At 40.8% G+C, this 15,992-nt stretch overlaps 1 protein-coding gene across 1 annotated transcript in view; it reads right to left on the reverse strand.

Annotated features, from left to right (window-relative positions):
* Nucleotides 1–15,992, reverse strand: part of LOC139469813 (bone morphogenetic protein receptor type-1B-like) — a 72,979-nt gene that overhangs the window by 42,520 nt on the left and 14,467 nt on the right. The window contains exon 2 of the mRNA XM_071252112.1: nt 2,593–2,774. Coding sequence (XP_071108213.1) covers nt 2,593–2,774 — 182 coding nt within the window. The remainder of the gene's footprint in view (nt 1–2,592; nt 2,775–15,992) is intronic.

Here is a 15,992-nt window from a genome sequence, read left to right on the forward strand (position 1 = left end):
AAAATATATTATTTTTAATGAAATCTGCAACTAAATTAAAAGTGAAAAGAATCCCCAGTGAACCTGTGGGAACTCTAGACTTGCTTCATTTCGGGCTATAGCATTAAGGCAGGGCAGAAGGGCAAGCAGTATGGTTCAGGGACTGTGAGACAGACTAGGGCTCTATTCTGCTTTGGAATTTCAAGGGGTTGTTCAGTCAACCTGATATCCTGATTCTGATCAGCTGACTTCTCAGGACTCTTGTTTTGGAGAATTTACTGTATCTTGATTCTGATTTATAGATTTTAGTTCAGTCACACCCCACAAGGATGCTATCATGCAACCATAAACAATATTCTCCATAATGGAGCCATTAAGGTGTGAGATCAGACACTGAATATTCACTACAATTCAAAAAGAAGTTACTATATCATATTCCATATATTAATTCCTTATACAAGTTAGACATGGAATACTCCTGAGGCGTTCAAAAACACAAAAAAAATTTGAAATGCTATTCAAACAATCAGTGAGAGATCTGGTTACCTGTTACTGTCTTTGTCATAAAACCTCATTAAGATTCTCAAATTAATCGACCAGGACCCTTATTTCATTCCAGAAAAGCATCTACCACCATGAAGAACATCAACTTGTCCAGTCCTAAACTAAAATTGCTGAACAAGGAGCCTAGTCCAAAAGCATAAGATGTAGTACTTGACAATGTCTGATACAGCCACAAAATAATCATTGATCATTCACAAAAGAACATCGCCAAAAAACAGCTCTGAATATGGTATCTTTGATGCCGAGTTAATGAGAGTAATAACGGCATACATTATCTGTAATGATCTGTCACAAGAGTTGACCCTCCCTGAGGCAGACTCCCCAGCTCAATTGCTCGCCATATTACTGTCACAATTAACACTTCTAATCCCCCCCTTTTTCTTACATGTGACTTTCATTCACTTAATATCAAAGCTGAGGGCACAACATTTGCTAGCAGATGTGCTTCTGGCAAGTTGATTATTACTGAGAGTAATCTGGGTTATTGTTGCTGGTAATACTGGTGTCTCATACACCGATTAATGGGCGATCACTGGCTGGACAGCCGATTAATATAGGGATCACCAGTAGTGGTTCACAGGAACGCATAGTGTTGAGGTGGATAGGCATATTGGTTTTCAGACAACACATCCTCAGGCTTAGACTGCTGCAGCATATTGATCTATTGGGATTGTCATTTGTTGCAAAGGTCTTGTCATAGTTGCCTATGTACAGTTCCCAACGGTATAGAATACAGAGTTTTTAATGGCACATTTAGGATCTTCACATACCTATGTATGGTTTAAGCCTTGGTCTGACATATCCTGTACAATTTCAAGGTATGACATTCACAATCCTTGGTCGAGACAAACCCTTATGACCTATGTCTAACCCTAAATTTGCTTGGCCACCAATGCCCCACTCTGCACCTCCACCAACCCAGGGAGGATACTAGCCTGACCCCTGACTCCTTCTCAGCGATCCACACCTACTCTACACCTCTAACCACCCAGGGAGGATGTAGCCTGACCCCTGACTCCTACACATCCACCCACACCCACTCTCCACCCACCCAGGGAGGATGTAGCCTGACCCTTGACTCCTACACATCCACCCACGCCCACTATACACCTCCACCCACCCAGGGAGGATGTAGCCTGACCCCTGACTCCTACACATCCACCCACACCCACTCTACATCTCCACACAACCAGGGAAGATGGTAGCCTGACTCCTGACTCCTACACATCCACCCACGCCCACTCTACACCTCCACCCACCCAGGGAGGATGTAGCCTGACCCCTGACTCCTACACATCCACCCACACCCACTCTACACCTCCACACAACCAGGGAGGATGTAGCCTGACCCCTGACTCCTACACATCCACCCACGCCCACTCTACACCTCCACCCACCCAGGGAGGATGTAGCCTGACCCCTGACTCCTACACATCCACCCACGCCCCCTCTACATCTCCACACAACCAGGGAGGATGGTAGCCTGACTCCTGACTCCTACACATCCACCCACGCCCACTCTACACCTCCACACAACCAGGGAGGATGGTAGCCTGACTCCTGACTCCTACACATCCACCCACGCCCCCTCTACATCTCCACACAACCAGGGAGGATGGTAGCCTGACTCCTGACTCCTACACATCCACCCACGCCCACTCTACACCTCCACACAACCAGGGAGGATGTAGCCTGACCCCTGACTCCTACACATCCACCCACGCCCACTCTACACCTCCACCCACCCAGGGAGGATGTAGCCTGACCCCTGACTCCTACACATCCACCCTCGCCCACTCTACACCTCCACACAACCAGGGAGGATGTAGCCTGACCCCTGACTCCTACTCATCCACCCACGCCCCCTCTACATCTCCACACAACCAGGGAGGATGGTAGCCTGACCCCTGACTCCTACTCATCCACCCACGCCCACTCTACATCTCCACCCACCCAGGGAGGATGTAGCCTGACCCCTGACTCCTACACATCCACCCACGCCCACTCTCCACCTCCACCCACCCGTAGAAGAGCTCTGACTTCACGTACCTGCAACAGGGTGCTCTCATCATCCCCTAGACAGCCGTAGTCCCAAGACTCGGTGGTCTCATCCTCCATATAGTTAATGGTGACTGCTGTGAAACACTTGCTGTTGGGTCGGGCCATGCACGAGTTGCTTGGCAAGTCACTCGTTGGTGGACATTGGTTACAGTAGCAGCGCAGACCTAAACCTGGAACAAAAACATACAGTCAGTCAGCTGGGTCTCAACACATATCTTGAAAATACACTGTTTGGTTTAACACTGCTTTGCGGTGAGGTGAAATCGGGTATAACATTGTGCCCATCGAGCCCAAGATTAATGCACTTATAATAGCGACGTGCACGTGTGTGTGTGTGTGTGGCTGCTTGTACTAGTCCAGACTAATTCCTATTTTATAGTGCTTCCCCATGAGATACCATGCAGCAGCTTAACATAAATACCCCACTCAGATACAATTTACTGACTCAGGGCCTACCAGTCCTTGTTTTAGCCCCTTAATCGAGCACCAGCAGGGTAACAACAAGTACCATATTTTAACATATGTTGGTATGACGCACCCTGGGATCAACCCCTGGCAGACGCTCTACTACTAGACGACGGAGGTTGTGTGTAACACTGCCTGAACAGTATTTCAGTTATATTACATCATGTCATGTTTAAAGAAAACTAACCACACTTTCTGTCAACATATAGGCAATATATACTGAACCCCAAAAGAAAGAACCAGGCTTTATGATGACTGCATGCTGATCTGGTATCGGTGCTGTAGTTTGCAGATGCTTCACATCTACACTTGTAGCATTGGCAACCATTCATGTAGTCTGGCCAGCATGCAGTCGTCATAAAGCCTGGTTTCTCTGATTCTTCGTAAGTCTTGGCATGGCACTAGTATCGATAAAAGAATCTTGCATCCACATTTTGGGGTGCCATTTATCAGAAAAGGCACAAGAAAAAAGCAAGTGAATTTTCTTTTTCTATGGAAAGCATTTGTAAGTTTGTACCATGGATGTTTGTTAAGCTACGTTTCTGCGACCCACTATATCCAAATTTGAGTCACTTTTTGGGATACCTCCCAAAAATGCATTGATATAACAACGGGGGACTTTCGTGAATTATTTTCATGAAGTGACCTTTCTTTGGCAGTTCAGAACAGCCAGTGTTTGTAGTTTAACGCCGCACTCAGCAATATTCCAGCTATATGACGGCGGTCTGTAAATAATCGAGTCTGACAATCCAGTGATTGACATCATGAGCATCGATCCAAGCAGTTGGGATACGATGACATGCATCATCAACCAAGTCAGCAAGCTTGACCAATTAGTCACCTCTTATGACAAGAATAGTCACCTTTCACGGCAAGCATGGGTTGCTTAAGACCTATTCTAACCCGGATCTTCAGGGGTAAAATCAAAGGATGAAACTGTTAAAATAATTTCAACAAAGGACTTTCCTGTCATAAAAGAGACACATTCTTAAAAAATATCAGTTGACAGAAAAAACAACAAAATACCTATCATTAACCCGACACCTCCACACTGAGTGATAGGTCATCTATTAGCACTACAATAATCAATTTAACAACTTCTTGCTAATAACGGTCCCAATTACAAACAGTTATAATATCTCTTTCAAAATCAGCTGTGTGGGAAGCAATTTCCCATTTCAAGTTCTTATTTTGATTACCACATTCTACAACAATTGTACAAAGAACCAACTACTTTTCAAACAAAGTGTCATGACATTCCTCCTAAAATATTTCCTGAACATTCTAAATGTGTCGCTGATATTAATGAATATCTACTTCAAGTGCTAACTAAAAATATTCTGCTAAATAATCAAATTCCATCATGTCCATACTTTTTATTTGCATGAAAGAAATATGAAAAATTATGCTAAAATCAGAATCAATAGCCGTAAAAATTGACATCAAAGAATCATGGGAACAATGTATCAATAATAAATGGAAACTTGTTTTGTTCAACAAACTTTTCAAAGGATTTTCATCACAAGTGGCTAAACGAAAGTACAACACGATGGGGCCGGTAAAGATGGGTAGAAGTGGTCTTCTGCAATCCGTGCTTGTTGTAAAAGGTGACAAACGGGATGGAATGGTCAGAATTGTTGACTTGGTGAATACATGTCATCGTATCCCAATGGCGTGGATCAATGCTTATGCTATCAATCACTAGATTGCCTGGTCTACACTCGATTATTTACAGACTGTCAGCAAATGGCTGGAATATTGCTGAGTGCATCATTAAACAATTAACATAAAAAACAATAACACTATGGCCAATGTATCATCAGGGAGTGAGTGAAGTCTATTCTACATCGATTCCCGACTTGGGTACAATGTGTGAAGCCCATTTCTGGTCTCCCCTGCCATGATATTGCTGGAATATTGCCAAAAGCGGCATAAAAACATACTTACTCACAATTCGATAACTAACCAAATCTGAATTTTTAATTTTGTTGTTGACATTTTGAATAACAATTAGCCCGTCCTTGAAAATGACCCAATCTTAAACACTGAATACTAACAATGATTCCTGTATACAAAACTGTTAACACAGCGAGTGATCTCCTTGTTTGCCTAAACAACTAAGCGTGGCTTGGTATACAGTAAGCACGTCTGTCAGATGGATTTCATGTAACTTCCATCACACTGGTGAATATTTTCATATATTCATATATTTCCCCATAATTCACCATACACTTTCACATAGTCATCTCTGTATTCATCCAATATTCACCATGAAATCAATATATATATATATTGAAAGCTTATTCCCCTCACCTTTGTGCTCCCTACTAACTTCATCATATGACTAATGGGATCGGGTGGTCAGGCTTGCTGACTGGGTTGATACATGTCATTGTATCCCAATTGTGTAGATGGATGCTCCTGATGTCAATCATAGGAATGTCTGGTCTAGACTCGATTATTAAAAGACTGCCGTCATACAGCTGGAATACTGCTGAGGCAGCATTAAACCGCCAAATTTGAAAAAGGGACACATTTTCAATGTGGGGCACTCTACCATTGTGCTATATATGGGAAAGGGTGGGTGTACCTCTGGAATGTTTAAAATTTTCTGATAAAAGACCCATGTTAGAAATTTTTTAGAGTGAGCCCTGTATATATGAAAATCTGATATATATAGGAACAAAATATAGCCTTTGCTATAACAACTAAAACATTGATCCACGGTCAGCCTAAAAAATAGGCAACTTAATAAATCATCCTTCTAATGTCAACAACATTAATCAAAAGTGTGAAATAGTTTAATACCATAAACGTCAAAAACAAATTTATAACCATGAATAATATTCCTAACAATCCGTCATGTCGCCTCGATTCTTGCTTGAATGAATGCTGTGCCCACATCTCACCAAGACGTTTTTCTTACCCCACTTCAATGTGTTTAAAAAGCTTTCAGTTTCTGGTCCTCTGTTTGTTATTTTTTCCGACAACCAAATGTTTGGCAATGTTTCCCAATCTTTAAACTGTCAGTCATAAAAACAAAACACAACAACATTGAGGGTGAAAGAAATATACAGTCGTATGTATAAAAATAGATTTCACATGTGGAAAACATATCCCCAACATAAAATAATACCAAACATTAATACATTTACAGCCAAAAAAGTCAGCTACAGGCGTATACAAAATATTTAAAATATTTCAAGCATGAGAAAATGATAGCACTGCAAGCAAACCTGGGCCCCTTCAAACATCAACATTGAGAACGGATTTCTTTTGACCTGAACCATCTGGGATGGGGGTTGACATTCCGAAAACACACAAGTCGGATAATATTGCACCACCATGCAACTTGGCGATCAGTTGGGCGACAGTTTACATGTGACAACACTGTCAAAACACAATGCTCGATTGTCACCAGGCTTGTAACGGCAACCATGCCAGTGACTGGCGGCCCACCTTTGGCTGGTGGGATTACTGGCTGCAAACATGGGGCGATGTTCGACAAAATTGGACAGGAAAAATTACACGACCGGTGTTCCCCTTTGAAGCTTTTTTGTTGGACCAAAAGTTGGTTGAAGGACTGTTGAATTACGTCTGGTTCCTCATTCAAGTGTCTTTTGAAATTATCTTTGGATAGTTGACCATCATTTGGATATATCCAAACTTTCAAGCAACAAATACACGTATCGGTTTGAAGGAATATGAAACAACAGCACAACAGAATTTGCTTATAAAATATGTGCATGCTGTGTTTAGGAATTTTATAAAACTGCTGTGGCTATATCGGAATTTGACATTTATCAAATATGCATATAAACTTGAATGTAATTAATTGACTTAAAACATTACTTAAGAAATTCCTCATTCATGAACTGTCCATGAAAGGAGTTTAACCATGTAGTGCTTTATATTTTAACTAAAACTAAACCATGGACATCTATGTCCCCTTCTTGTGATGTGTGTTTTACGAGTTTACTCTCAATACGAGATGCTGAACAAATAAAGCTTCTTCCCTTGGGTGATCTACGTGATAACTGGCTGGCCCCTTGACGAGGCAGACAGATTGCTTGTTGCTCCTGACTGAAATCATGTACATGACTTCCCTGATCCCTGATGTTATCAATCACAGTACACTAAAACCAGCGTACATTTCACCACAACCTGTGTAAATAGCAAATCACCCAAACAAAAGAATTCCCTTAATCTCCAAAGTCCAACCTCTGCTACACATTCCATTTTTCCTTCTGTATCATACCAATTAGGAATTTGATTTGAAACTTCAGTCCCAATTGAAACCTGACATGTGAGTGTCAAAACAAACCCAAATTCACGTGGTGTGCATCTGCTTAGCGCAATGCATACTAGAGACATCAGTGATAGCCCAGCTTTTCACTTCTGAGTAAACAGAGATAAGTAGCATACAAATGCTGACTTGTTTATTGAGGTAAACTAGCAACTACAGCAAGCAGACAGGGACAATGTTGTCTGACTCGGACTTCTCAGCTGTCATTACGCTTCCACTCATATATACAACCTAGATTCAGCGCTCTAACACTTACCTTGTTGATCAACACCCAATGCTTGCCTTCCTATTTTTTAACATTGCCACAAATGTTAGTTCACTTTTCATACTTCCCCGTTCCTAAATGCAATCCAATTATTGATATATTCAACAATTCAAAACAAATAGTTCAGCAACCTGCCAATTGTTAGAATAATTAGGATCAAGTGAGCACTGCCAAAACCTTTCTCTTATATTAATTAAAACTACAATATCATGATATTGCAGTAGTCAAAAGTGTAACCAACGTCTATCGCACCAGAAAAATATTGGCTAAGACATGTTTGAGTGAGTGAGTGAGTATGGTTTTACACCGTTTTTAGCAATATTCCAGCAATATCATGGCGGGGGACACCAGTAATGGGCTTCACACAATGTACCCATGTCGGGAATAGAACCCGGGTCTTCGGCGTGATGAGCGAACCGACACAAGACAGGTTTGAAGAGTGTACCGGCACTTAGTTACATGATAAAATAAGTCAGTAGGGACACATGACCAACTTCTGTTATTATATTCATCAGAATTACTTTGAAGTTTCTTGAGAAAGGTTAAACTTATTCAGCTGCATATTCCCCATGGAGCTGAGAATGCAACTGGAATGCACACTGATATGTTGACTTGGGTAATAATGTCATGCACTTTAAGTATATCCTGTGTGATGTGGAGTTGTGTGTTTAATAAATGGGCTATTATTATTTATTATTCCAAACAGCCCGATCAGAAAGAAAATTAAATGTTTCCTCCCTAACTGAATGTTTTCCAGAGAAACAAAACAAGCAAAAAAATATACAACTCGATTCTTTCACATTACTACAGTTAATCTGTCATGCCTGAAGTTTTTGTTTGTTTGTTTGTTGTTTGATGAATATTCAGCAATATTCCAGCCATATATATAATATGATGGCGGTCTGTTAATAATCGAGTCTGGACAATCCTGTGATTGACATCATAAGCATCGATCCACACAATTGGGATACGATGACATGCATCAACCAAGTCAGCAAGCCTGAGCACCTGATCCTGTTTAAGTCATCTCTTGAGACAAGCATGGTTTGCTGAAGACCTATTCGAACTAGGATTTGTATTTTGGTAGTATATATGCCATCCCCATAAGAATCATTGATGCATGTATCTCGCACCAACTGCATCAGTAAAACATTCTCATACAAAATATTAAATCTGCATCCAACAAAAAGTGGAATCCTTCACACAGTTTACGTAGTTTTTCACGTCCCAAGAACAAAGACCACCCATACCAGCTTGCTTCATTGCCTGGGACCAATCATATTTATTTATGAGTCTGTGTGCCATTTGTTTATATTCATGAACCTACGACACTGTTTCAGTTATCCAGAAACAATGATGTATCTTTGATGAACACCCACATATCAACCTGTTGCTGATGCGTCTTGTATAAAGAATCTCACACTTATGTCTTCCAAGATCAAGTTTATGAAGATTTGTTGATAAAGTTATAAATATCTAAGGCTTGCCCAGAATATTTTTCCTTCGTCAATGTGTCTTGACATATTTGAGCTTAGAAGACATGAGGGTGAGACTCTATTATCATCTCAAATCATTCTTTCAACGTTTTTGGTTTGTAAACAGTGATAATGAATTTCAAGTGTTCCAAGGCATTTATTTGATAGGCTAACTAACCAAGCAACACTTTTTGGTTATTATTTCCATAACATCCCCAACCAACTCCCAACAATTACACCATGCCCACTACCAGACTACTGTTTCTTGATTGGCTGATAATGGAATGGGTGGGGCTTGCGTCGCATTATTGCACTGAATGATGTCACTGATTTTGTGTCGTCGATAATTTTTTGTGTTAATACTTAAAGAGCAGTCTGTGAAGTTATTATTGTTGACTTATTAATTCATAAGTATTGACTTCAGTCTATTTTATAGTTTATGGAAGTATAAAGGTAACAGAACAATGTGTACACTTTCAATAAATTTCCAGAAGTGACCACATTGATTTAAACTTTTATACCCGCACAACCGCAAAATATATTGAAGTCAATTCTTAAATAATCAGTGTATTGAGTTCAAATAGAACAGCTAACCAGCTTCAGTGGCAGAGAGATAAGTGATGCCATTTGATTGTGACATCATGGTAATCGTTGATGTCACAATGGTCTGCAAAGCATTGTCGTGCAATTTTGTCCCAAGCAATATGGCCTGTGAAGCCAGTTTTAGATGACAAATTCCATTTTTGGAGATAACAGCTTCAGGTCGCCCTGCACTCAAGACACTAAGAGGTTTTGAAATTATTTCACAGACCACGAACTGTCTGAAACTTTTTGCTTCTGGAAAAAACTGAGGAAAATTGCAACAATAGAGACTTTGTTGAGCGTAACGATTTAGTCATACAACTCATATTTGTCAGGACTAACTTAAGAAGGATCCCATTTAAATTAGCCCAACAATCATTAGACAAACCCAATTCCCACACAACTGATTGACTAATGGCGTAAATAAATGTCACTGTGGGTCGAATGTCAAACCAGCTGGGGCTTGCTGAGATATCTGTGGAAGCAGTTGGAGTTGAACAACAGTCAGAGGATTGACCTGGAGTCAATGGACCTGAGCTAACGCATGATTAAACACTTGAATGTGTCAACAACTCACTGGAGGAATCAATACGTCATAACCTACTTACATCGGCAATTTAGCGGACGTCAATTTTCAACATGAATTCACCTAATTATAAAAGAATGATCATGATGATCAATTATACAATTTATTTTACACAAGAGGAACATTTCAATTCTCGTAAGCTTGCCAACTGGATTTCACACTATAGCTATTAGGCAGTGTCTGTTCAAACTGAAACTGACTTTACAACACTTCTCTCTGCTAAAATTCAGAATAAGATAAAGTAAAGATTCTGATAAATCCTGCAAGAACTGGCTAACCTCATACATGCCTCATGCATCCTGGACAAGACATATCCAGTGACTAATGTGATGAGCGACAATCCATGCCATCCCAAAGACTCACACATAGAAAGACCCAGGTAAATCCCTGTAGCGTGTAGATGATCATAATTCCTGTACGTTACACCCACCTACCTACCTACCTACCTACCTACCTACCTACCTACCTATGACAGTCATAGTGCTTTTGAACACTGCCTGAATTCACAGTCAGGCAACAAGGACAAGAAATGCTATACACCCACTGGTCAAGAGCTGATGGACATGATGATGGTCTGGTCAAGAGCCAATGGACATGAAGGTCTGGTCAAGAGCCAAGGGACATAATGATGGTCTGGTCAAGAGCCAATGGACATGATGAAGGTCCTGGTCAAGAATCAATGGACAAGAAGGTCTGGTCAAGAGCCAAGGGACATGAAGGTCTGGTCAAGAGCCAATGGACATGAAGGTCTGGTCAAGAATCAATGGACAAGAAGGTCCTGGTCAAGAGCTGATGGACATGAAGGTCTGGTCAAGAATCAATGGACAAGAAGGTCCTGGTCAAGAGCCGATGGACATGAAGGTCTGGTCAAGAGCCAATGGACAAGAAGGTCTGGTCAAGAGCTGATGGACATGATGAAGGTCTGGTCAAGAGTTGAACATATGGTCTGAGCAATCCCATAGCCTCTACTGTTCACGGATGGGAAATTCAAGTCGTTTGTGATTTCTTGAAATGTTTGGTGGCAGGGTTTCATAATTGCTTTTCCTTGTACATTGACAGTTGTTGATGTCATTGGCAATCCATGATCATTGTACCTTGGCTTTGCTGAATTCCCTTTTAGGCGATCAGGTAACATATGGTTTATAAGTTTCCTCCTCATAATGACAACTCCTTCAGAAAAAAATGGATTATCTATCTCTCAGGAAAGGAAGAAATGTTAAAGTTCCTCGCTGAAGGTCTTATATTCCAACACTCTCAGTATATGAAGAAAATCCTCAGAAATCCTTCACTGAGCTATACATCACATATTAGGGAGGAAACATAAAGGTCACGATTTATCATGCTCCTATTATCTACATCAAGCCTTGTGACTTAACCTTGTTGTTGACAACTACAAAAGCGTTCATCAATTTCTTCACTCTGCTGACATCTGGGAAATCAGTGAGCACACTATACATATGATACATGTTAAAAATACTACCAAAAGAAAGTGGGGAAAGGCAGCAAATCAACATTGTATGTAGAAGGTTTTTTAATTTCTGTTAAGAATTGAAAACTAAAACATCTTAAAAAGAATCAAGTTTAGAAATGAGAAACTAAACACAAATAATTATATTCTGAACTATGTCAATTGGTCATTAATAATAAAAAGGATTTAAAAAACAATACATAAATACTGATCCTGCAATATTCCGATGACTATACATGTAGGATACAGCCCAAAAAGTCACGATTAGTTTGAGGACCATACATATCTCAAACTTAATGCACATACACAGATATTGGAGGGTGTTCTTGTCACCGAACACTGATAGGAACTGGACACAAGAATTTTCCAGAGTCTGAGCAAAAGTACTGGAGGTCTTATCACACAAGAATGCAAAAGCATGTGCAGACCTTATGTTGACAGCAGTGTAAAGAAGTGTTTGGCATGGCAGGGTACGATTATACGAATATATATTGGTGAAAAAATTCATGTGCACCATAACATATCACACTAAAATAAAATCGCTGTGGCTTTTTCAGAATCATGCATGATTATGACATGTACAAACACTTTGTCATGATTACCCATGATGACCCTGAAGTTACATGTGTAACCGGTCATTGCATGCATAAAATCCCATGTGTAAGAAACTGATTCGGCACACATTCACAATACACGTGGGACTGAGTCAATTTAAGTTGAATTGTAGAAGTGTTTTAACTGTGAAAAGCAACTTTGCTGATGGCCAAACCTCGTAAACTTTATGGCACGCCTATCTGAAAATAACAGGTTTGTGAAACTGAAATGCCGAAAGCTGAACGTTGCTGCTTGTGCTAGGCGTTTGGGGTTATCGTAACACCATTCGGTACCAACAGACTGGCAACTTCAGGGACTGACGACCTCAGGATATTCATGAATAACGTCACATCACAAGAACTGCACTCCTGGCATGGTCAAGACAACATGGGTTACATCTTAAGTTAAGTTTACAGGACCGGAGGTTAGTCCTCTTCACAGGTGAGTCATAGTTCATCTTGAAAACAGTGGTTGCCATCAGCGTGTTTATCGACGTCGGATATAACGTTAGGCTGCCACGTGAGTTCAATGTTCTCCATTCAGTGGTGGGAGTGTAATGGTGAGGGGAGGCATGACTGCACATGACAAGACCCCTTTAGTGATCCTTGATGACAGGTTTACGGCACCGTAATGGTGATCACACCAGGAACTTACTTGTGAACTGACACCTGACCCTAAGCCACTTTCAGCCTTTCAGAGATGACGTTTACAGAGAACATGTGTTGAATGTCATGGTGAATTCAGGTTTGGTACTTTGGTATAAAGTGATCACAAGGATGAGGTTCTGTCTAGTTACATCCAATTTGAAACACAGACTACAACTCCTTCAGTAAGTTATCATGGTCATCATATCCAATCATGACCGAAGGTCAAAGCCATAGAAATTTTTACAAAATTTTTGTGCATGTCAAACCAAACAAGACAAAGTCAAAGATCTTCGAATTGTTCACATTCATTTCCTATTTGACTTGTTAATCAAGAAGCCATGACGATTGATGATTGTCCCTTCCACAGCCAGCCAGCTGATCAATCAACATCCTCCCCACTGTAATCACATGCTAGCCCAAGAGGAGCCATTCTAAAACCCCCATGCACCTCACATCCACCTCTTCCTTCTTAACCACCAATCTCCCTCTTCCTTCTGAACCACCCATCTACCTCTTCCTCCATTCCCACTGTAATCAAAGTGGAGCGACTCTAAAACCCTCATGCACCTCAAATCTCCCTCTTCCTCCTGAACCACCCATCTCCCTCTTCCTTCTAAACCACCCATCTCCCTCTTCTTCCATCCCCACTGTAATCAGTGGAGCCATTCTAAAACCCTCATGCACCTCACATCCACCTCTTCCTTCTAAACCACCCATCTCCCTCTTCTTCAATCCCTACTGTAATCACAGTGGAGCCACTCTAAAACCCTCATGCACCTCACATCCACCTCTTCCTTCTAAACCACCAATCTCCCTCTTCCTCCATCCCCACTGTAATCACAGTGGAGCCACTCTAAAACCCTCATGCACCTCACATCCACCTCTTCCTTCTAAACCACCCATCTCCCTCCATCCCCACTGTAATCACAGTGGAGCCACTCTAAAACCCTCATGCATCTCACATCCACCTCTTCCTTCTAAACCACCAATCTCCCTCTTCCTCCATCCCCACTGTAATCACAGTGGAGCCACTCTAAAACACCCATGCACCTCAAATCTTCCTCTTCCTTCCAAAGCACCCATCTCCCTTTCTTCCTCGACCCCCACTGTAATCACATGCTGGTCTCAGGGTGGGCTTACTTCAACCACCTCCCTGGAACATGTATGTTATGACTGACTAAGGAATACCAGTATCAAAAAATTACCATAGACATCTCCCAACAAATCGGCCAAACATTTGAGATTTTAGGTTCTGTTTTTGTGGCTAATATTTTCTTTGGCATAATTTTGTTTTGGCTCAATCCGGTTAACATGAAAAATTATACACCAATTCAGGATAAAGTGCAAAATATTTACTATGAAGCGATGTTCTTCGAAGGTGTTTGAAGTGGCCCGAGACCACATACAACGCACTTGATCTAATGTAATTTAAATTACTGTTTTTTATTAATTTTTGGAGTATTATCCTCTTTTCCAATTCTTGAAAGATAGAGCGGTCTGAGAAATACAAAATAAATACAAATTATTTATTTTATGTTATTGATGATTGCTGTGTTCATTATTTTGGGCTCCAAACACTTGGATCCATAAATCAAAAACTGAAAAAAAGTGTCAGCTTACTGCACCTTTGCCCACAGTGCCACTTAAACCTTAAACCTGATTATCCCTGCAAGAGGGAGCTTATGAGTGAACAGTATTGCAGGTCACATTGTTTGTTTGTTTGTTGTTTAACGCCTCACTCGGCAATATTTCAGCTATATGATGGCGGTCTTTAAATAATCGAGTCTGGACCAGACAATCCAGTGATACCATGACATGCATCTACCACGTCAGAGAGCCTGACCACGCGATGCCGTTAGTAGAATTTTATGACAAGCATAGTCGTCTTTTGTTGTCTTCATACACGGATCTTCGCAGGTAATGCAGCAACATTGATGTAGATCACAATAAGCATGATAAGAGAAACTGAACTCACTAACTGCTTGCAAATTCTCCATAAAAATCAGCCCAATACCTCCATACAATAAAGCCCTTCTTTCTCACACCAGTGGGTGTGCTACTTTAAGCCTCACTCCATCTCTCAGCTATCCCAGAAGCAGTGTCTAGCAAGCTGAGAGTGAAGCAAGCCCGATATCTCCCAATACTTCAAGAAATCACGCAAGATGGTATATGTGTATCAAGCCATAATGCTACAATCACTGGTGTTAATCTAGCACGTCTAGTCGTGCTCTGAGCACCTCATAGCGTCCACTGCTAGGACCAGCTGAGCGGTAGGCAGTGCAGACTGCAAGACGCGCAGCTTAATTCGGTGTGTTTATTGACTTGATTCCACCACACTCATACTCACAATAACCTGTCAGTCATACAGATCAGCAACTCAAGCTGACACTATACCAAGCTGGGAGCCCCTGGGCCAGAATCAACTGTACTGATAGCAGTAGGCATTGCATCAGCCGGCTAAACAGTTGTCAAAGACACTTTGCATGGCTTGCATTTAAACAGGCTTAGGCAATCCTCTGACATGAATCTGTAACTAGCCTGGCCTGATTAAAATAGCAAAACACAATACAAATTCATAAAACACAGCATGGTCCTTTAAATTGACTTAGTGTGAGTATTTAAGTCTTGTTTAAGACACTCTGACCAATTTATATTCTGATCAAGCATGCAGACTTTCTTTCTTAAATTCCCCAAGTACATTAATTCCTTTTGCATGTCACCTAACATCACAAAACACTGTCTTCCCAGGCTGTCTACATAGCCGAGGTCGTAATTTCCATAATAATTCAATGTTTGGAGGAAACAGTGGGAAGATTTAGTTTTTACTTCTGATGCCTGAGGGATTTGCGAAAGAAAATATGGTAAACAGTAAATTAATAAAAACAAAAATTATTTAACAAGCTGTCATTTTTTTCTATTTTGTATACAAAATCATACAAGATATTAAATTTGCTCTCTATGCCCATAAAACCGTACAAATTTCAGCTCAAGTTTGACAAA

The sequence above is a fragment of the Haliotis cracherodii genome, unplaced genomic scaffold, assembly GCF_022045235.1.
Source record: "Haliotis cracherodii isolate W230 unplaced genomic scaffold, xgHalCrac1.p SCAF_2, whole genome shotgun sequence".
NCBI lineage: Eukaryota > Metazoa > Mollusca > Gastropoda > Lepetellida > Haliotidae > Haliotis > Haliotis cracherodii.